Raw genomic sequence first — 24,829 nt, forward strand, 5'->3', positions numbered from 1 at the left:
GTCTCACTCTACAGCTTTAAACTGGACGGAATGGCAGGACATGCACACTATCTTCGAAATTGTTAGATGACATGCTCGAAAAAATCCAGGGGCGATGGGGGAATTGTCAGAAAAGAAAAGTACATAACACATTCCACATAAACTTCAAGAAAATGTCTCCAATGTATAAAACCACATCGGATCAAACTGATGACAGGTAATTACAGCCCCTTTAAAATGGTAATCGTCAAAAGTATCTTTTGTCATTCCTTAAGTTACTACAAGTGGAGATAGATATGAAAGGAACACCTATGGTCAGCACTTTCATTAAATTTCATTAATGTCCGTGACGTTTATGCATAATTGTTAATATCTAGAACAAATACGTAAAAGAAAATAAACCATTTGTTCATGAAAATCAGTTGTAGCTTAACCATTCACAATAGTAATCTTTTTATTAGATCCTTCAGATAGACTGCATTATTTATATTGTAACTTGTTTACAAATTGCTGATTGTGCTTTTCGACCCGTACATCGGTCAAAATGAATTTATTTTATAAAGGGCTTTTTACAAATAGCACCACAAACAACAGCTTGGCAAAATAGGAAATGCACCTTCAATTCATTTAATAATTCGTGTATTACTTCCCATTTTGTTTTTTGAAGTTGCACATTTTAAAAAAAAAGTACAAAATCTATTTAACTTTTAATGATGTTTTTAATTTAGTAACATTCGGATTATTACCAGCGTTTTTATTTTATTTTTCTCGTGCGACAATTAGACAACAAGTAATTAATGAGAAAATAGATGGTTTGATCTAGGCTAATTTATGCTTTATCCCTGAACTGAAAGGTGGAACTATTATGAACGTCTGTGGTATACATGCGATTACAAAGATGCACAGGTTTAAAATACGTGTTTAATAAAGATTTAAACCGTACATTCTCTTAATAAAATGTCTTCATGTGTGGCGACTTCCATATAGATAGATAGATAGATAGATAGATAGATACGAAAGGCACTATATAATGATAGATAGATAGATAGATAGATAGATAGATAGATAGATAGATAGATAGATAGATAGATAGATACGAAAGGCACTATATAATGATAGATAGATAGATAGATAGATAGATAGATAGATAGATAGATAGATAGATAGATAGATATCCGTCATTTACTCTATCATAGCACAAAATAACCTAAAGTACATGCTGCATATTTTATTCTAAAAAAGATAATGCTGGACTTAAATAAATTTGAAGTATTACTGTTTAAAATTGTATTTATTTCTCCTGGAATTTTCAATATTGAGACCCACAATTATGATATTTTCTTAAATTGAACAATCACTGTTTTATATTTCTCCATTTTCAGAAACTGTCACCCACAGAGTTCTTTGAAGCATTACAGAATACACGTATAAAGTTAAAGATATTATGCTAATAATAAATTGTTCAGATTATTTTTTCATTAATTTGCATCACAACGAATGCATTTATTTAAGATGATCACAACGTATATGCGGCTCTGTGCCCGCTCTCTAACATTCATTAAGTACCGATAGCTTTAAGAGTAACTGTAAAACTGTAGCCTCCTCAATTTGTTGTTAAATCTCAATTGTGGTTCAGTCTCCAAGTTCAGATAAAGACCTGGGTGTGACAATACTGCGGTATGTAATCGCCTTATATCGTCTAGTTAAAACTCCGGTTCTTTTAATCGGCCTCGCGCTTCTAAATGTCCATTCAGCGTCATCTTGTAATGTCGCACTGATTCGAGTCAAGCCAAGATTGCTGAAATATTACACAGATCCGACATTGAAATATTTAATGTTATGTTTTTTAAACAAAGAAAGAAAACACACTCAACGTCATGATCTTAGCATATTTAAAAAGAACTACGAGACTTTCTAAAATATAATAAAGAAAACCTGCAGAAGACTGCTTTAAATAAATGTATATTCTCTAACGCACTCGCCAATAGGAAACAAACCAATAATTGGCATAGAAAATCATAAGTAGATCTTCAAAATGAAACTATACATCGTAAACGTTTATGCCAGGGGCTGATAATATTAGAACAGTATAAAATTTAAAACAATAGTGTCAGAAATTTCTTATACCCGCCTTGCAGTTTTATTTATATATAAAACACTACAGACATACGTTTCTTTGTGACTTATTAACTGAGTTTCAAAATGTGTTCTTAACAGAAATACAAGACGGTGTAATTTTGTTTTCATTGTAATTACTATTATTATTATATTTTATCTTTCCGTGTCTTCTTTGGAACTGTAGCTTTCATGCGTGTCACAAAAGACTTTATTGCATTTGTTCTGTGACCCGCTGAATCCATGAACTTGATGGGTAACCTCTGCGTTTCACAAAACTGTCACCTTCGTTATAGAAAGCATGCAGATTATTCCCATTTGTGAAAGAAAGACGGATACATACAGATGGTGAGACGACAAAATGCTAACACTACAGTCAATTTCAGTGATGAAAATGTCGAAATATGGGAAGACAGTGGAGCTGAAAAATTACACTGTAACACGTTCAGTCCTCGACTCTTGGTTACAAAAAGAATGAGGAAGCCTACAACGTTCTTTAAAAACTAAACCTATAATGAATGCTTACAGAAGCTTTATAAAAATAAAATATCGTTTTTGTTAAAATAAACACATCATATATTTTTCCACGAGTTTCATTTGTTCGAATATTCCAAATTCTGGGAAGACGGACGTTACACTTGTACATAACGGATATTATTAATGCCCCAGTGGACTGTTTTAAAATGAGCAGCTTTTTGTACAGAAGGCATTTCCATAACCCGAGCCATGAGCGTCGTATAAATCATGCAGAATGGCCTGAAGGGGGTTCTTCAATTGAACTGTGTAGATCTGTGAAAATAATATCAGGGTTTTCCGTCAGAATGAACTTTTCCTCTGAATTCAGCCATGCGATAATCTGACCCGACACTTCAAACCATCTGCGCTATCTATCGGCCTTCTTATTTACTAAATCAGCCTGAGCACAAGACAAACTGTATCTGATACTAAATCCAAAAGGCGGCCTCTGTGTGCTTCTCTTACCCTTAGTCTATCTTGTTTCGTGCAATAAACGTTTTAAACTCTATACGCCTTGCCTACCGCTCCATTTATATAATGCAAACGCTTACGGTAAGATAAATAGACATCTGCATTGCCCATTCACTTTAAGCCATCCACACAGTTACTAATAAATTAAATAGACAACAGGATATACCATATAGAAAGTGGTTCCATCAGCTGCTACACATTCGCTAGACTTACACGTACAGCTGTTGTAACGCACCCAATGCAGGACATTTGAAATTAACGTACTTTGTTATTGGAAACGTGTCCGTTAGGCAATTTCTTCCAACAAATTAAAGACTAATTCTATTTGACTAGTTTCTGGTGGTTTACAGTTCATAGAATTCTAATGCCATGCAAAAAAAAAAGTCGAAAACAAGACATATGTAAAATTTGAATATTTCTAGTAAATGTACGTGACCTGACCTATCTGTGACTTCGCACTCTTCTCTCGCTGTGTCTGCACTGCTCACATCATCCTTAATTTCATAATTCTGATGTTAAGTCCCTTGGAAAAAAAATGTTTCTGAACAACAGTTGCCCTCGGTGGAAAAACACCGAAAAAATACTCAGTAGTGCTGCACATGAATCTTGCGTTTGGAATGAAATTATAAATCCAACCAATAGTCCGACGAATATTTGTAACTACTAGGGAAAATGCTTTAATCTCTCTCTCATATCTGGTGACACAAACTAATCTGCTGCATTTTGTTGTGAATTCTAAATGAATAGATGTTTAATCTTGAGAAAACGATACAAATTTAGTTGTAGGTAAAATTAAAGGTCATTGTATTTTAACATAATGTTGTGACAGTTGTACAATCATTGCACTGTTTCGGATGTGATCCCAGGTGATCCCTTCTATGTGTATTTCTATTTTTAAACACTTAGAATGTATCCATTTATATTGTATACTTTATCCTTTTGTAGTTTCGACTTCCTTTTTCTTGTCTTAAGCTATTAATTTGAGTAATGATTTCAAGACATAACATACGTCAGATAATCTGGTGTTTTTAAAGTTTTATAATTGTCGCAGTTTATTTATTTATTAATTTTGCACAATATTCAAATTTTTATAAAGTAGGGTTGTGTATCTGTAGGCCATGTAATCATTCACTTGTTGTTAGTCAACCTAAACGTACGTACAGTAAGTGTAATTTTGCTACATTATCGGTAATTATTACCTATTAATGTATTACGTGCAGTATTATATTATGCGAGATATGATAGTTGTATTGGATGAAATGTAACATCGTACCGTGATTCTTTAGTCTGCAGTTATGTTGAGGGGGCCTGCGGTATATGCAAATTTGAATTTATGCTTATAAAGACTTGCGAATCTATTGTATGTTTAGATGCAGGAAGCAAAGGTCAAAATGTTTATTTTTTAACAGGCGCTGTCGAGCTCTGGGAGGTGCTGAAATCTCTTTGCGCCCCTTTCCGCGTGATTGGCAAACTTGACAGTGATTGACATGCATCCATGGCAACCACGCAACCAATCTGCCAAGTCCAATAGAAAATCAGCGCAGCCGAAATGCCCTTTTTTCTTCAAAAACATCTCGGATCGAGTTGTATAGCCGCGTACATCAAGCAACCAAGTTCATCCAGAGAGGCTGTTTGCCAGCCAGAGGGCATCGTTCTCCACTTTAGTGTTTAACGGTTCATCTGTTTGACTTTGGATTGTCTATTTTGGGGTTTCCTTTTTTGCTGTGTGTGCGTGCGCGCGTCTGGATCCGAGAAGGAGAAGCCTCCATGTTTCAGCTACCCATACTGAATTTCAGCCCCCAGCAGGTAGCTGGGGTGTGTGAGACATTAGAGGAGAGCGGCGATATCGAGCGCCTTGGTCGCTTTCTCTGGTCCCTCCCGGTCGCCCCAGCCGCCTGCGAGGTGCTTAACAAGAACGAGTCGGTTTTACGAGCCCGAGCTATCGTGGCCTTTCACACTGGCAACTTCAGGGAGCTCTACCACATCCTGGAGAATCACAAGTTCACCAAGGACTCCCACGCCAAGCTACAGGCCCTCTGGCTGGAAGCACATTATCAAGAAGCCGAGAAGCTCCGTGGTCGCCCTTTAGGACCGGTGGACAAGTACAGAGTCAGGAAGAAGTTTCCTCTGCCCCGAACCATTTGGGATGGGGAGCAAAAAACACATTGCTTCAAAGAGAGAACCAGACACTTGCTTAGGGAATGGTACCTTCAAGACCCCTACCCCAACCCCAGCAAAAAAAGAGAGCTGGCACAGGCCACCGGACTTACACCGACACAGGTGGGGAACTGGTTCAAAAACCGCAGACAAAGGGACAGAGCGGCGGCCGCTAAGAACAGGTGTGTGAATATACCCGCTTCTCAAAATCCTCTGTGATCTCCACTGTGCAGCAGCAAAGTGCCTTGTTGTACTCCATCGCGCAATGTTTTCGCCGTTTTGTGTATCACGTTAAATTACTTAAGATCTGAAATTGTCGCATTTTTACTCTGACGGGTCGCAAATATACAGGTTCGTCCTTTGCTTACCTTTTTGTATACAGCATGTGCTAACGTAATTTTTTGCGCGTAAATATTAAGAATTTGAACTACTATATTCAAATGTCCTTATCTGATGTCGGATCCGAGAGAGAGGTTCTATTAAATAAGCGCTGACCCCTGTTTTTCGATTTTAAGCGCTCCGTTATATATCGTATGTTAGACATCGATATTGCTTTCATCTATATTTTACGAAAGATACTAATTCAGAATACATTGAAAACTACATGTATGTACGTATACTTCAGTTCTAGCATAACCACATCCGTGCAAACAGCGTATGTGTGTGTATGTGTGTGCGCGTGCGTGCGTGTTAATAAAAGTTATTTTACGCTTAAATTCTTCACAATATTTACGTCGATTGCGCTCTTAGGAGCTATTTGCATGCATCTTAATATCAGACGCAATTAATCGTTTACTTCAAGCATCTCCTATAGTGTAAAGGAATTCAGCCATTGGCCATAAATATTTCATAGCAGGGTTATAAAATAAATGGAGAAATGCTAAATAATTCCAATTTTCACTTGACTGTTATTTTTTCAGTCGTGTATATTAAATTTTAGCAGAACACTTATAAGGAATCAAGAATTATCTCACTAATTATCATTTACTTCTTCAATATGCATCAGTTTAAAACTATGTACAGTTTAAATATGCGGCCGTCTTATAACAGAAATTCACCAAACGCTTTACTTTAATTACAATAATATTCAACAGTATGTTGGTGCGTAAAATATACCATGAGTTTTAAGCAAATTTAAAGAAAAAAGAAAGAAACAAAAGAAGAACGGTATGTCTGCGTGTGTAATGTTCATATGTTTATGCATTATTTTTAAAAGCATATAATTTGTAGCCAGAATATTTATGTTCAGGGATCTAAAAATATACTGTACTGTAAATATAACATGTATATATAGCTTACTTGCGTCACACTTCTTTATTCAGTATTATATAAAACAATATTACAAATAAAGCTGTTAATTTATTTTTTAAAAAAACGTGTAATTTTTAACAACTGGACGGCAAAATTTAAGTAAGCACTTTTTAATAAATATTCTGATTCTAATAAAGATTTAATGTGCCAACAATCTATTAAGAGTTATAAATTCGTATAGAATGTCATGAACGTGCTTGAGACGTAAGTCTTGTTGATCTTGTAAATGTTGCATTATCTTTAAAGCAACCTTAGAAGCACAAGTAAACATCTCATCCTGCAGAACCGAGGATGTTTAAATGCTTGTTTAACTGTAAAGATGACCGCACACTTTTGGGCTGCCCACACATATTTAGGGAATACCCAGTCTACAGGAATTTGCAATGCACAAGAATGTTGCCGTCAGTATTAACCAAAGGACACGCAGATTACCTCTAATTTGATGTCTAAGAACACCATGTAATCGTATACAATTTAGCATTAAGCAATTTGCATCTAATAATATACATTTTGTTATTTTTGTTAGACGTTCTGCTTGATTAAAGTGTTGCTTATTCAACATAAACGAGCTTCGGCCGTTTTGTCTAATCCGGGCATTTGAATGAGCTTCTCCCATTGCCTCACCTGAACAATGAAATCCGATCACCTAAATATCACATCCTTCGTGTATCCATTCGTGATATCCTCTGCACACCCCCACCCCCAACACACACACACACACACTACTACCATCCAACACACGTACGCACAACTAGCCCACCACTGCCCTAGCCCTCACCCCCCACTTGTTCTCCGTTAAACACTGTGCTTTGTTGTTGTGGAGTGAATGTATACATCTCAGCGGTGCTTTTCTTATCAAGATGTCTTTTTCTCTTGCAAAGGCTGCAGCAGCAGGTCCTGTCCCAGGGCTCGGTACGCTCTCTGACGGAGGACGAGGCCGCAGTGGACCGACTCGGGGCCGCCTCCAGTCCCGAAGCCAGCCTGTCCAGCAAGGCAGCAGCCTCCGCCATCTCCATCACATCTAGCGACAGTGAATGTGACATCTGACAATCCGTCATTGGTGATCTCCGAAAAATAAGGGATAAAAGCAAGGAGAGAGAGAGAAAAAAATTAAACCCATAAACAGTGCCTGTTCAAAACCCTAGCAAACTGCTCCAGAATGAGCCTCAAGGATGGCTGCCAAAATGCTAGGATATCATCAGAATACCCTGTCTTAAAATGTTCTGCTATTTTTGTTTTATTATTATTATTATTATTATTATTACTATTATTATTATTATTACTCTTATTATTATTTTTACAGTACCAGACTGTAATCTTAAAATGAGAATTAAGGACCGACTTTTAAAGCCTTTATAATAAAAAAAGGATTTTTTTGGAAACGACGCCTCAAAACAATATGCAAAGCTGCAGCATTTTGAGGGGTGTGCCCTGTTAACTCTTGTGGGTATTTCATGTTGAAAAGAAGACGCTGTTATATTTTTACTTTACTTTTAAAGTTTTATAAATAATGTTTATTTACTTATTTAAAATGCTATGTTAGTTTTTTTTTTTAATTTTGTTTTATTTTGCTTGTTTTGTGCACAGGTGAATATTGTAGAGCACGTGCGCTATAGTTAGTGGATCATGCTGTTTCAGGAACGACAAATGAATAAAACGTCTGGTGTTAAAAATGTGGAATATAATGATCTAGTTTATGCTTTTTGTTTTGTCGTTATACAGCGGGTCATTTCTGTTAGTGTGGCTGGACGGGTGAAGTGCATTTCATTTTCTAATTGTTCGCCTGTACGATTGATGTACGGTATAAACTGTGACTTCGCATGTTTAATCGTTAACAAATCTTATTGTAAGCGTGAATTATTTTGTACACCATATGGAATCTAAAGTAAGAGACCCATTTCTGACGAGACAAAAACATATTTATCTGAAAAAAAATCCTAAGTGCAATAACTTATTTTCTGCTAAAAAGGTGTTGCAAATTGATAGTTTTCATTTATTAGTCGTTTTTTCTACAGAGAAAAATGTCTCTGATTGCTTTTACCAACCCTCCGTTCTGTGTGTATACGCGCATAAGATGTCGTTACAAATGTCATTCGCTTTATTATATGTGTCCTGTCAAATACCTGCGTCTAAAACGAGATGCACAAACACTGATAATCATCGTAATCAAACCGAAGCGAGCTATCGAACAAGTAACTCTGCTGTGTTTGGTTCTCAGACTTGGCTAAGCCTTCCTTTATAGCTGAAGGATTTTTGTATTACACTATTTGACGTTGATCTGTAAATCGCTTGAGCTGTGCTCTTTTTGTCTGCTCAGTCTCTTTTCATTTGGGGTTGTGTCTTTACAAGATGTATATTTCGTTTTAATCTGATTTGCCACTGAGTATAACGAAACGCCGTGGCATGTATAAGGTTTCGTAGAAGCCACTCTTCTAAAATAGATACACCGTTCTTCTTAAGCGCAGGCTAACTGGAAGTGTGTGACGATCACAAGAGCCTTCTCTTCCATTTATTTATTGTTATTTTATTTGTTGCCAATTTAACCTTACTTCTATTTCTTACAACGCTCACTGGTGCGTTTTCCAACACGTTTACATTGTAGCTTTGTTGTTATATTTTGTATTTGCTGATTGAAGATTCTTTTTCCGTATATGATAACAGCCTGAAATAATGTGTACTTTGTAAAGTAAAAACAAAAAGAGATAAAGAAAAAAACAAGCGTCTTAAATAGCGAATAAGCTGGCCGTAGGCAACTGCATCCAGGTGATGGTATTGATCGCAGACCTATAACATGATTGGGTTATTCCAGCCATTTATCTTCTGGCCAAACTGGGCAGCCGAAACCGGAGCCCACCCTGGACTGAACGTCATTTTACTGCAGGTTATATTGCCTTTGCTAAAAATGAGTTAGTTTTGAGGGGCTTCAAGCTTGCCTTAAATTATTACAAAATGCTATAGCAATCAAGAGAAAAAAATATATATCTTCCTCACATTTGAAAATATGTTGCATGTAATTGCTTTCTGAAAAAAAAATTTTTTTTAATTAACTGATCGTTCGGTGTAAACACTGGTCATTGTTTCTTGCAAGAGATGGCCGTGGCGTCAGTTTGCTTATGAATTATGTTATGAAATGTAAACTGCAATGCTTTTACAATCCCCAAAGCTCTGCATGTCGTGTCGCTGGTTGGCAAGATCCGAGGAAATTATTATATGAAAGTGGATGAATCGGAAATATTAGTACATGAAATGAACATGAAATACGTGTAATATAAGTATGTTAAATGTAAGCTTGTAAGTTACACCCTTTGTGTAGAGAAAAGCGCTATATAAATGCAACGAATTATTATTATTATTATTATTACATGTGATGTTTAGCTTTAAAAACTGAAATATTAATAGACATGTAAGGATCCGCATGTGGTCATTTTTGCTTACAATCCACTGATTACTTCCATATTTAAAACTTTGTTGTGTCTCATTGTAAGCAACTTTCTTTCTGGTAAAGATTAATTGAAGACACCTAAAGTAAAAAGTTAATAAGCTCAGTCTTAATATTTGTACTTCTTGAGCATTTGTATTATTACATGACATCATATTTTATCCGCATTTTGCTGGATTCATATCTTTTTATATTTCATGTAATTAGTTGGTTTTACAGAGGTATTCACGTAATATTTGGTCGATATGCATAGCGTGCATTAAATTATTCATCTATGCTTAGAATGGAATACCGAGACCGTCAACAGGGTCAAAAATTTAGGAAGAAAATGAATGACTAAATTAATTTCTTTATGTATTTATGCTTTTTTTTTAAGTATGCTCTGCCACTGAGCCTAGTTTAATATTCTGAACAGTCTTAATGCTACTGGAAAGAGGTGGCATGACAGGGAACAGGGAGACGTGGACACCGCAGAGTTATAAATTTTGTACGAGCACAATAAAAATGGTCTTCTCTACACTCATCTCGTTTTATGTTAAAGTAATGCAATGATCCAATTTATCGTAGAAGTGAGTAATAAGTGATCAAAATATTACTAAGCGTTATCTGTGGATTTATCTTTTACACGAACAAGAGTAAAATCACAATACTGCAGGAAGGTTTGAAGAATGACGGGGACGCGCTTTCTTTTTCAAGTACCTTTTTTGGACACTGACAGACAAACTGAAATCAAATAATTCTCTTTTTACGGCTTCAAATCGCAGTCACTGACTTATAGTCTAATGATCCCATTACAGCTTTTCTCAATAAACCTCATAACTTCAGAGTATTAAAAAATAAAATTTACATTGTGTTTTACATACACGTGCACTTCTAGTTGTTTCTGGCTTTATTTGCATCTAATTATCGGCGTAAACAAAACCGCTAAGTTGTAAATGTTTTGTCGCCTTTATCCTGAAAGATAAAAAAAACAGGGAAAATATTGTTTCAGAATGAATGGATGGAGGGAGGTAGGGGAAACGAAACAGCTTACTTCTCATTCAGCTACAAAAAAAGTTTGAATATTTCCGTTTTCATTGAGAGCGGGGGCAGCCCTGGGCACAGATAAATAGAGAAGTCTTTTAAGCAGTCAATAAGGTTGTCAGACTGGTCAGCGTAATACGTGCTAATGACTGGGGCTTAAGACCCCCGCCGAACAAAAGTGGCCTCCAAATGTTTTGTGAACAGAATGGGCTAATAAGGAGTTTTTATGAAAGAGTTAGTTGTCAACAGATTGAGTTTGGAAGAGGCCAAAGAAATCAAACTTTTTTAATGGGGGAATGTATGTGCAGCTGCGTGGAGAGAAAAGGCTAAATCCGCTACAAGTCTTCGAATATACATAATTAACCCAGTCCACCGCCCGAAATAACCTACAGATGATTAACGGGAGCTCATTATAGATTTGAAACTGAAGAAATAGGCGTAGTTTTAGGTTAATCCATACGCACAAACGGTTCCTAAATACGATTTAAATAAAACACAAGCACATACCCACAAACACAAACATATAGATATAGACAGATAGATAGATAGATATATACTTTATTATTCCCCAAGGGGAAATTCACAATATATATATATTAGTACAGTAAAGTGTTGATATAAAATGTTGCATTTAAAAAATTAGCAGTTAGCTGGTTGATTTGACGAAATACGGTCGTATGTGTAGTTTTATGACATTGTTGTCTAATGTAAATTACGACTACATAAAAACAATCACATTAGTTATGCTACGGAGAATTTCTTCTCACATTCCATTATTAAAATGCGAAAGGAATATGTGTTCTGTTGTCATTTTATTTATTTTTTGATTTTGTAACGTTTCCAGCCGATCTGCTATACACGCCTTTAAAGATCCAGTCTGTTGCTTTTTAGTACTGGTAATCTTACCTGAGAATCTCCAAAGAACCGCGTGTTTCAGGGGTCATAAAGTGAGCTGCTTCCACTGACACGCAAATTCAGCTTTTTAGTTATAAACATAAATCGCGATTGACTTTTTCATCAAACCCGACGGTGTTCCTGATATCCCCACGTATTTCTTCTCGTTGATGAATGACCCTCAAGTGCACGACAGCGCCGAATTCACAGTTCGCATGTTCTTTGAGTAGCAGATGCATTAGCTCGTATGTAAACGTTGTTCAAGCTTCACGGATTCATTTTTAACTTTTAATCTTTATTAGTACTTCATTTGACGTTTACTGTATGCATGGTATTCTTTTTGTCAGAAGTATATGTAATGAATTAAGATGTACAGCATCCTCCGCTTTGCATTGATGCATTTGCTTCTGTTTATCACATATAATTCTCGGAATGGTGCATTTTGAAACCAGTTAAAAATCCGGTTTGGAAGATCTTTTTTTTTTTTTTACCTCAGAGTCATGGATTACTTGAAAATGATATTGACAATGCACGACTTTTTCTTCAACCTTTAACAATAACTATGTCAAATGTAAACAGAAAGGATGTTTTAAAATTGATCACTTTTTTTTGGTGCTAAATGCGATGACATAAAACGCATCCCATCAGTGTAATGTTCAGCCATGAATATTTCAATCTGGCTGCGTTTCGAAACTCTCTGTTGTATGTTAACCATATTGTCTATACAAATTGGAATCTTCGTACGTTGCCGCCCAGCTTTTTTTTTTTTTTTTTTTTTTTTTTGTTCATTTATTCATGCGAGATTTTATTCGTGTTTAGTCAGCGAGATTCTACGAAGCCCGCGTTAGTCGTTTTCAGTTGTTTGGGATTTACAAATACTGTTCATTCTGTGTAGAGAGAGAAGAACAAAATCTCTTGGACTCATTAGTGGTGCTGCATGTGTGGATTTATTTAGGACCCTGGAACTGAAATATAAACAATTAGGGTAGAAATAGTCTGGAAACAGTTACGAGACTTGTCTTCTCTGCATAATCTAACTGGTTATGTGTGCTATAAGTGTTCAGTTAGCGTACGTGGTCTACTGTGTTGTGTATCATATGCTTTTGGCGAATGTGACTAGTCCTGTAGCGGATAGTCCACTATTTCCCAGCTCGAAGCTGGAGTCTGTTCCAGATTAGCGTGCATTCTGTCTGGAGTCTGCATGTTCTACCCATGTGTGCACTTATTGACCCCTAGAGTCCAATGACATTCTGTTAGATTTTGCTCACCATTAGTTTTGTGAATACGCCATCTGAAGGACTATCATCCTGAACAGGGTTAGCTCCTGTGCCGCCTGTGTCCATGTAATGCAAAGATGGGTTGAAACATTTCTGATCTTTTGAATTGGTGCTATTGTGTTATTTATGCGTCTGGTACACAAAATGTGATTCTAAGCACCTACCTTTTCTTCTGTGAGTATGCGTACTGGGTGTTTATTCATAATAGACGTGAGGGGTGATGTGACTCAACCTTATTCCCCTCTAATGCTGCTCAAAGTGGCTGCAGTCATTGCTTCAAACGCCAAAGACTTAAACAAAGTTTTTAGTGCTATTGTTCAAGATATTGCCGCAATGCTAATATTTAAGTGAAATTTCTGGATTGTGTGCTGGATGGACCTCTTTTCTTTTTCTTGGCCTCATTAGTTTGCTCTAAGGCCCAGTTCTCCTCCTTCTACCTTTATTTCTATCCAACTTCCTCGAGTTGAAGTGGGCTCTTCACTCTAAGCCTTTCAAGTTTTCTTGCCACTCTTTCACATTTGAATAAAACTGGCACTGCAAAGTACACAGCACACAAGAGTGAGCGCTCCGCCCTGGCAATTAGCGGCCCCTTGTGGGAGGGTCCCTCTCCCAGGGCTCCAGTGGGACCTCTCCCTGGAGCTCTTACTTGGCAGCTACAGAGACACTGACTAATTCTGTAAGTAATCTTTTCTGAGAGGAACAAAGGTTCCAGTTGATTAGAGCCTATTACTGGGTAACCATCCCTTCCAAAAAAGATGTCACTTTAGACATTCAGGACACATTGCGTACACTGAGCTGCTGATTGTTTACTCCTGGTTTGTGTACAATCCCTGTCATTGTCTAAGAGCACTGCCATTCAGAGACGTAAACTCCTAGTCTGAGGTCACCATTGTGTTTGTCAAACGAACTCTCGACTAATCTATGCCGAATGCATTTGTATTAAAAATAGTATTTTCATAATCATGCATATTTGCATTTTGGAGTAGAAGAGTGCTAATGATTTGAGGATTTAAATGTTTTTCCAAAAACACGCTTTCAAAACATATAATAAATTCTGTGCATGCTTCATAACTAGGATGATTACTTAAAAACTATAAAAATGAAAATGGCATAGCAAAGGTATAAGGGAAATGAAATAGTAGACATTTAGAAGTATAACATTTATAGAACAAAAGGTGCAAAAATAGTATTGATCGTTGAATGCTACTGACTGAACACACCATTACTATCTCAAAATATTAAGAATGTATATAAGGGGCAAATAAATGATGCTTAAAAACCCCAAGAGTATTATTTAATCTCACCCTGAATTGTATGCTTAATGGAGCTGACTAGAATGTGACCAGTTCATGACTGATTTCTTAAAATCACAATAGTAACAGAAAGCGCAGTGCTCTGAATGCTTACCTTGTTTTTTCAATAGCATTGCCTACCTTCATATCAAGATTAATATAAAAGCTTACTTTGTGTGCCCATTCTTTGTATCTATACTTCTATCTATTTCTAGCTACTCACATCTTCAAGTTTAGAGTGCGAAGGACCAAAAAGACATCTTAACGGTAGAGGCCATAAACTATTCTGGATGAAATGCCTTTTTTTTTTTTTTTAATCACTAAAACATTTTAATTCCACGGGACCCAGGAAGAGCGCACAGTTGTTTTCACTTCACGAAACAAGCATTAAAAAATCTGCATAGGAAGTACCCACGGCAGAATCAAATTGTGGTGCTAAATATTCTTAATCCATGCTTATGGTGTGATGTATAAAATCAAATGAAAGTGAGCTATTTATTACATCACAAAGAGTAGTGACTTTGTATAATTGCTTGATATATTTTAATGCAAATGTACTTTTAATAATTTAAACTTTAAATCTACTCAAAATAGGCAAAGCAACAATTTCATTTCTCTGTGTTTTAAATGAAGAGGTTCAGATTTTGACTGATCAATATCTTAATGGAGTTTGCACATTTCTTCCAATTTCTGCTTAAGGATCTGTTCAAAGAGCACAGATAGCCCTCCCTCATATAAAAGACATGCATTAAGGGTCAATCAGCCTGACTTTTATGAGTGAATCTGTTTTGAGTGTGCTGTATGTTGGGCAAGATGGGCCGTGACTCCCGGCAATTCTAAAACAGAATTTGGACATCACATGAATGACTCGTTACATTCATCCAGAGTAGCTTATAGATCAGAGGTATTTGGATACCTATATTAAATAAATAACCAAAATACATCTATTGTGTATATGGCATCTGTGGAATCAATGAATCTTTATTTTATGACTTTCACTGTAAACACTATTTCAACAAAATGAATAGTATACCATAAAAATTATACAAAAATAAAAGAAAAAAGTATGAACAAATGAAGAACGTCAGTACTACCTATACTATTAAGTTTAAAGATTATAAAATGAAAACAATACAGCTAAACAACAAAATCGTCAGTGTTTATTTAACTCTAAAGTGTACACAGAAATGGTGTTTTTATATATAGACTGAATTGTTCATTTATAGGTTTTATAGGGTAACTGTGATGATTTAGCTGTGGAGTCAATCATATCACATTAGCAGAAAAATAAATGCCACATTAAAAGAATACAAAAAAAATTGGCTTTGGAGGGGCGAATCTTGTCAAACAAGTACATGAAGGACTTTCCAGAAAATAAGTCCAGCAATTGTGAATAATCATTCCTTAAGAAAGACGTATTCAGATTTAATGAAAAGTAATTTGACCAGCGTTTTAGAATATCTGCTCTTGCTGCGGTTTGCCAAGTTATGCTTTGTCTCACAAGAACTTCTCCCGACACTCCTCAATATACCAATGCCACGGTTTTGAAGGATGAAAATGGACATCGTATTTTCCCTTGGGAATACCAGCACCACATAATGAATGTCATTGAAAATGTCACAGATCTTCTGATGTGAGCTTTCTTATAAAGCAAGTCACTATTTAAAACAAGAAATAGAATCTGACTTTTAATTAAAATGATGAAATTCGAATTCTACCCACATATGAGATCAAGCCTTTACATTAAGAATAATCTAAGCTCTCTACTAGAAAATGAATGTTCATTTTAATTTGTCTGAATGGCTTATGAAGACATTGATAACAGAGAGCTCAGAAAACAAGAGTCTCAAATTGAATACTATGGCAAACATTTGTAGAAACTCTAAGCACTTTCTCAGTTACAATGAACACATTTTAATTAATGCCCTTGAAAATACCCTTGTTATATTTTCTTTCACAGTATACATACATTTAATGTCGATTGTCCATTTTGGTTTGACTGCTGGATCAATGTAAAATGCGAACCTCTATGAGCTCCAGAAAACTAATGAAGAAAGGGGGAGGAGTTTATAATACAATTATAACACTGACCAGCTCAGGCAGCCATTTTCTTAAGATGTGAACCTCTACATGCTTCAGAAAACTAAGGAAAATTCTACAATGCAGTTTTACACTACAAATTATTCAACATCAATCAATATAAGAGTGAAGTAAATACATAGAAATGTATGCCATAATCTTAGACACATTCAAAATTTTCTTATTCTTCTATGACAAGAAAGTTCCCCTTATTTTTGACGTGTTAATCATCTAACAAACTGTTGGTTTTCTGTGCATCCAATCATCCTTTTGTGCATTTTGTACCTGCCTCCTCCGTGTTTTAATGTTATGCTTTGAGCCACAATCACAGGTATGTGTTAAATGATCTTAAGTTCAGTGGTGATATTTATCTTTTGGAATAAAATGTGAATTTCACTCCTAATCATACATAATATCATTACTTAACTGTTTAGTTTCAATCAGTTTTAAACATAAAAGCAATTTTAAGTCTGGAAATGAATGAAGCAACATTTGTTATGCAGTACCTGTAATGATATATGAGTCATTCATTCAATATTTTATATACAATCTTAAAAATGGATATTTTTTCTATAAATATCTCTACTATCTTTGAGTGAGACATTTCTTCGCTGCGAGAGCAAGCAGATTGAGATCAAGGACATATAACGGCTCAGATCTGGTTAATCTCTGTGGACAGATGTGGCCAATTCCATCAGGAAAACAACCTCAAAAGATATTGATGAATGCCTGCGAAATGCTCAGAATTCTGGAGGTATTTTTAAATGTAACTATAAAAGACAGCATTGGAAAAGTCCCTGAACTCAACAGCGTAATTACAGGACTTATACTTGAGGTAAGTAACCAGTAAAAAGTCTAAAGGAGAATGCAAAGAGTCTGTTGTGTTTGATGAATCACATTCAGCCTGATTCAGCAAGGCAATACTAAAATACTCACTTGCCATAGTGTCATTTTGCTGTGTCACTGTTGTTGGAGTGGTAAAGGAAGAAAGTTCTAGAGAAAATCAACATACAAACAAGGAGAACAACAACAACAAAATTCATTTAGTGTGCACATTTTAAGGGTTGAAAGTAGGTTAAAGTGTTTTCACAATAATAATGAAAAGACAGACTTGAAAAAGAAAGAACAGTTATTTGTAACAGGTTGTGTAATAGATTAGAAACGACAATCAAAATGTTCAGGCTTGTAGCAAAAACTATGGGAAGGGGAGAAAATAATACCTGAAGGTGGTGGGATGCTGAAGAAAATGACCCTGCAGATGCCCCCAGGCCAAAAGACCACACATCCAACTGTTGGCATTCTACAGTCAATAAATGTGTCACCATTAGCAGGACACTCTTGTGGAACTCTCTTCATGCCCAGCACTGAAGTTGGCTGAAGCAAATCAAGGGCCAGGGGTGCATAGTGCCACCACGGACTACCAAAAACAAGAAAACACACAAATGGCTTCATCACTCACCAGTCTATAGATCTACAAATAAAATTGCGTCTTATGAAAAGAACCAATTTCCACCTTCCCCAGTACAAGGGGCTGCTAGTGAAGCTAGTCATTTGTTTAAGAGATCACGAAAAAGCCAAATTAAAGAGATGTTTTTTTCAGCAGCTTCAGCATTCAGCTGTTTTGGCCCAATACATCTTTAGCAATAAAGAATTCCACATTTGTGTTGCATAAAATGAAATGCCACCTCTATTATGCCTCATTCTCGGAGTACTTAGCAAGTCAGTGTCAGAGGATCTAAGATTACAATGAGGAATGTAGTGGGTCTAAAATATAAGAAGGTGGTAGATGGTTTAAAGTCTTATTTACAATTACAAGTGTTTTAAAATCACTTCTAAAGGACACAGTCAGACATTGTAATGATGTAAAAACTGGTGAGATATGCTCAGATTTTCTTTTTACACATTGAGATTCTTGCTGATACATTTTGGACTAATTGCAGCCAAGTTATATCTTTTTAGATATTCCTAATAGAAGTGCATTACAATAATCTAGATGACTAAAGACAATGTATTAACTTTTTGACATCTTTGATGTAAGACATCTATTAGCACAAAACATCTTAAGTGAAAGAACACGGTCTTAGTAACATGGTTAATGAGATTTGAAGTTTAGGTCTGAACCAAAACTTATGCCAAGATACTTTATGTCTAGTCTTATTTGTAAAATGAGATTGTCTAATTTAATTGTACTTTTTTGCTTGCTGTCAACAATTTAAATTTCTGTATTTCCTTGTTTAGTTGCAGGAAATTGGCACTTGTCCATTTGGTGATGCTAGGAAGACACTGGATCAGAGGATTTAGAGCCTCAGGATCATCTGGCATTACTAAGATAGATAGATACATAGCTGTGGTAAATCAATTTATGTTTTGAAATGGCCAGGCCTAATAGGAGCATACAGATTAAGACAGTGGTTCTCAACCTGTGGGGTGGGCCCCCCTAGGGGGGCGCGAAGTAACAACAAAGGGGGGCGCGAAGATGTGAAAAAAAGAAAACAAGAATCAAAAATATGAAAAAAAACATCTGTTGAAACCAAAACAAATTAACTTAAACTACATTCTGACACTAGAACAATAAATATAGAGTTAGATAAATGTTGATAAAAGTTAAGTAGGTATAATAAAATATGCATCTACATTTAAAAAAAATGTTAGGGGACCACGATTAAAACTGTTATGAAAACTCGGGTCGCAAATACTTAAAGGTTGAGAAACGCTGGATTAAGAACAATAAGGGACCCAAAAAGAGATTCCTGTGGCACACTACATCATGCATAATTCAATGGATTTATGTTGTATAATTACCACAGCTTAAAAACTCTAGGCACTGCCAGAAAGACCCACCCAGTGTCTAAGATGGGTAATAAGAATACTGTGATCAGTGCTATCAAACACTGCACACTTTAACCAAAACAGTTTCTGCACTATGATTTGGTCTGAAACCTGATACTTGTTCAGAATAAAAATTGTATTCAATCAATAATTTAATTCGTCTAGAATTTCAAGAAAGATTAGAGATAGGTATCAAAATTGTCCAAAACAGAAACATCAAGATTATTTTTCTTAAGTAGTTGCTTAACAATGCTGAGGTCTTAGAGAATCATGAAAAAAATTCAAATCCAAAGAACAATTAACTGTCTTAAATGAATCTTTTGATTAGTCAGACACCTGTATGGACTGGATCAAAGACACACATGGACTGTGTTTAGTGAGTGAATATCAGTTAAATGCGTTAAATTCACATTATTCACTACATTCACTTTAATTCACTGCTAGGTTTGATCCTGACATCTGGGGTATATACTGCATATCATATTATATACAGTGGTGTGAAAAACTATTTGCCCCCTTCCTGATTTCTTATTCTTTTGCATGTTTGTCACACAAAATGTTTCTGATCATCAAACACATTTAACCATTAGTCAAATATAACACAAGTAAACACAAAATGCAGTTTTTAAATGATGGTTTTTATTATTTAGGGAGAAAAAATCCAAACCTACATGGCCCTGTGTGAAAAAGTAATTGCCCCTGAACCTAATAACTGGTTGGGCCACCCTTAGCAGCAATAACTGCAATCAAGCGTTTGCGATAACTTGCAATGAGTCTTTTACAGCGCTCTGGAGGAATTTTGGCCCACTCATCTTTGCAGAATTGTTGTAATTCAGCTTTATTTGAGGGTTTTCTAGCATGAACCGCCTTTTTAAGGTCATGCCATAGCATCTCAATTGGATTCAGGTCAGGACTTTGACTAGGCCACTCCAAAGTCTTCATTTTGTTTTTCTTCAGCCATTCAGAGGTGGATTTGCTGGTGTGTTTTGGGTCATTGTCCTGTTGCAGCACCCAAGATCGCTTCAGCTTGAGTTGACGAACAGATGGCTGGACATTCTCCTTCAGGATTTTTGGTAGACAGTAGAATTCATGGTTCCATCTATCACAGCAAGCCTTCCAGGTCCTGAAGCAGCAAAACAACCCCAGACCATCACACTACCACCACCATATTTTACTGTTGGTATGATGTTCTTTTTCTGAAATGCTGTGTTCCTTTTATGCCAGATGTAACGGGACATTTGCCTTCCAAAAGTTCAACTTTTGTCTCATCAGTCCACAAGGTATTTTCCCAAAAGTCTTGGCAATCATTGAGATGTTTCTTAGCAAAATTGAGACGAGCCCTAATGTTCTTTTTGCTTAACAGTGGTTTGCGTCTTGGAAATCTTCCATGCAGGCCGTTTTTGCCCAGTCTCTTTCTTATGGTGGAGTCGTGAACACTGACCTTAATTGAGGCACGTTGTCCTGGGGTCTTTTGTGACCTTTTGGATGAGTCGTCTCTGCGCTCTTGGTGTAATTTTGGTCGGCCGGCCACTCCTGGGAAGGTTCACCACTGTTCCATGTTTTTGCCATTTGTGGATAATGGCTCTCACTGTGGTTCGCTGGAGTCCCAAAGCTTTAGAAATGGCTTTATAACCTTTACCAGACTGATAGATCTCAATTACTTCTGTTCTCATTTGTTCCTGAATTTCTTTGGATCTTGGCATGATGTCTAGCTTTTGAGGTGCTTTTGGTCTACTTCTCTGTGTCAGGCAGCTCCTATTTAAGTGATTTCTTGATTAAAACAGGTGTGGCAGTAATCAGGCCTGGGGGTGGCTACGGAAATTGAACTCAGGTGTGATACACCACAGTTAGGTTATTTTTAACAAGGGGCAATTACTTTTCACACAGGGCCATGTAGGTTTGGATTTTTTCTCCCTAAATAATAAAAACCATCATTAAAAACTGCATTTTGTGTTTACTTGTGTTATATTTGACTAATGGTTAAATGTGTTTGATGATCAGAAACATTTTGTGTGACAAACATGCAAAAGAATAAGAAATCAGGAAGGGGGCAAATAGTTTTTCACACCACTGTACTTTCACTGAAAAGAATGCTGCAAAACCTTCATATTTAGCCATTGATAGTTTAAACATCCCTTCCATAGACTCACCAGGTGCAAAAGATGGTCAATGGCTGAAAATAAGATTCTATTATTGTTTATAATTTTGGAGAAACAGGACCATCTCTCAGATCTGGTATTTCATTGTGTTTTCATAATTTTGTTTCTCTCTGTTTATGCTCTGCCTTATGGGATGCTTTCTTAAGTATCCAGATTGTTTCTGCTTTCCAGCTGTGCTTTCTCATCAATTTTTAACAAGTTTTTCAGGGTTTTACACTCTTTTAAAAAAAGGGGCCAAAGTGGTTCTTAAGAATGATGCCATCCACAAGGAGGATCCTGAAAGAACCTTTATTCATTCAAATCTGTAATAGGTTGCATAAATTATTATGAATAGATGATGACAGATTTATGAAATACCAGTGGGTTTCTGATTGCCAAAGGATACTTACTGCATACAATAACACAGACAAAGTCCGGGTTCCTTGATGTGTGGTATTCTGCTACAGGTACTGTACATTAAAGATTACTGCATGGTTCACATATTAGGACCCAATTAAAAGGCCAAAGAACCAACCTCATATACCGAGACTTAACTTCACAGAATGAAGTGGTTCTGGAATCACAGATACCCAGTAAAATGCCATTAATGAACCGTTATTTTTAAAAGTGTACAATGTCATCAATGGTCTTCAGTTTTGCATTAAAACTGTCAACATTATTATTTACATTACTGGGTTATTACAGTAAGTGCCAGAGTAAGACTCATTATTTATATAAGAAATTAAATGACCAGTTGCGTCATCAAAAATATCTGTTAAAAACATGCTCCTCTTTAGTCCTAGAGTAATGCATTGTTACATTAAAGACAACAGAGTAATGATGGGATATACAAGTATCACAGCACTTCTAAGCCAGAAGGAGATGACCAGATCTATTGAAAGCTCCCCCAGATGTCAAGTAAAGTAAAAAAAAAAAAAAATCAATACATTCTGTACCCTTGGGATCACAATGATTATCTACATGGCAATTGAAATCACTTGTTACAAAATTATCATAACTAGTTATTATAAGTTAATGAATCAGATCATTCATCAATAAATGTGGCATTATAAGCTTATTTTGCAGATTGATGAATAGTTAGTAAAGGGGAATGGGAAACTCCTTTAATAGTGATGAAATGCTAAAAAGTACCAAAATTTATACTGTTCGGGGGGGTATTCACTAAGCTACCACCTCTCCCTTTGATGAAACTACTGAGTATTAAATTACAGTTCAGAGGAGTAGTCACTACTGGGCCATATTCCATGAATTAAAAAAATGACTTTCCTGTCTGCTATAAGATCACTTACATAAAAGACCTTACATTTTAATCCTCAAAAATAAAGTAATGCCATATTAACGGTTTTGGGACAAGGAGACAGCACAGAAGTGGTACGGTAACTACAGATACTTATTAAACATAATATTAAAGCTAAACAAGGGTGGCATGGTGGCACAGAGGTAGCACTGCTGCCTTGCAGTAAGGAGACCCGGGTTCGTTTCCCTGGTCCTCCCTGCGTGGAGTTTGCATGTTCTCCCCGTGTCTGAGTGGGTTTCCTCCCACAGTCCAAAGACATGCAGGTTAGGTGCATTGATGATCCGAAATTGTCCCTGGTGTGTGCTTGGTGTGCATGTGCCCTGCCCGGGATTTGTTCCTGCCTTGTGCCCTGTGTTGGCTGGGATTGGCTCCAGCAGAACCCCGTGACCCTGTATTAGGATATAGTGAGTTGGATAATGGATGGATGGATTAAAACTTCAACTTATATATATTTCGTAATTATAGGCTTGATACAGGTAAACCCATTTTATATTTATTACATTTTACTACACGTTCATGACTATTATTATGCATAATGCAAAGTACCATGAAAGCTGTAGTACATTTGCAGTGTTTGCGGAAAGGGCCCAGGTGCCTAATTTACTTGGGTGTTGGCCATCCCATCTGTAGAAGAGTGGTCTTTCCCATAAAAGGTCTATGTTTTCAATGAAGCTGACAGCCTGTCCCTCACAGAAGGACCTCAATCATTTGTTTAGTCAACTATAACCCTTGTCGCATCTTTTCATCATTAGAGGTGTTAGAGGTCAGAGCCCTTTCCTTGATGGCTTGAATGAGTGACGCAAAGACCTTCTTCAGCACTTCAAGCTTGGATTCCGTTCACGCTGCTGGTGTAGCACAATTTTCCTATATCTGTAGCCCGGTGCGTCTTGAAAACAGACAAGAGCATCCTTGAGATGTCCATAAGCACAGGTGCCAGGGGAGAAGGATACAAGCCTCTTGTGCAGAGAAGTCAGAAATTTCAGGTTCCGGACAACAGAGTCTCAGATCACATGAACGTCTTAATGGTCAGCAATCAGGCTTTCAATGGACCTGAATTCTTGACTTTTTTTTGGTAATTTAATATGACCATTTGACCAAAACATGGTTAAATGACCAGAAAGCATGATACAGTAGCTGCAAATAGCATGTAACATTCACAGCTTCAGTCACTCTTTAAAATGCTTTAACAGGCATACATATCTGTTCATTTTATTTAGTTCCTCCCAGCATCTAGCCTCCACTGTGAACCACTTAATTCCTCCACACATTGGCATTAAGTACCAATCTTCAAAGACAAACCATATATATGTGTATTAGTAATGCAGTTGAACGAGTTTGGTAAGATTAGGATCAAACCAAAGAAAGTGTGATCTCAGAACTTTGTTTAACATCTAACATCAGGACAGATAGAATCCACAGAACAGTTTTGATTTTTCAGCACCGAAAAATCAGCAGTTCAATGACTGCCTTTCGATGAAGCTTTCAAGCTCTCAAATGTGAACAGCACCCTGGTCATATCTGGTATTAGTTCTTTGATTCGCACTTAAAAACATAATGTATTGAAGGAAAGAGCTGCAAAATGCAAATTTTTAAGCAAATCAATTATTACAGACTGTCATAATGTATCCATTCATTTTCTGAAGCTGCTTATTACAATAAAAGTTTGCAGCCACCATTCAAAAATAGCTGTCTCTGTTTTTTTTTTTATTATTATTTAGGAAAATAATACACCATAAAAAGTGTGAATAATATTACACTACCTTATAAAGTGAAAGGTGTGTGTGATTTCCCCACAACAAATCAATGCACAGTTCACTCCATAATGCACATTATTTTTTCCCTCTAAACAATCAATTATGTCAGTGATGTTTTCGGAGTCTTTAAACTATTCACCACTGAGCACTGGCAGTCGTTCGCATCCATCATCACCCGAGGAATCATTTATAAAACGTTACATGGATATTATTGTGAAAATATGCGCATGTCAAAAA

At 36.4% G+C, this 24,829-nt stretch overlaps 1 protein-coding gene and 1 long non-coding RNA gene across 2 annotated transcripts in view; one reads left to right on the forward strand and one right to left on the reverse strand.

The window, feature by feature from the left end:
- Positions 1 to 24,829, reverse strand: part of LOC120519024 — a 126,567-nt gene that overhangs the window by 46,237 nt on the left and 55,501 nt on the right. The window lies entirely within an intron of this gene.
- On the forward strand, positions 4,691 to 8,204 carry LOC120519022 (homeobox protein SIX6). Its single transcript, XM_039742105.1, has 2 exons — positions 4,691 to 5,420; positions 7,431 to 8,204. The coding sequence occupies exons 1-2, from the start codon at positions 4,849 to 4,851 to the stop codon at positions 7,594 to 7,596; spliced, it is 738 nt and encodes a 245-aa protein (XP_039598039.1). The 5' UTR covers positions 4,691 to 4,848; the 3' UTR covers positions 7,597 to 8,204.

This window comes from Polypterus senegalus, chromosome 18 (genome assembly GCF_016835505.1).
Source record: "Polypterus senegalus isolate Bchr_013 chromosome 18, ASM1683550v1, whole genome shotgun sequence".
Taxonomy (NCBI): Eukaryota; Metazoa; Chordata; class Cladistia; order Polypteriformes; family Polypteridae; genus Polypterus; species Polypterus senegalus.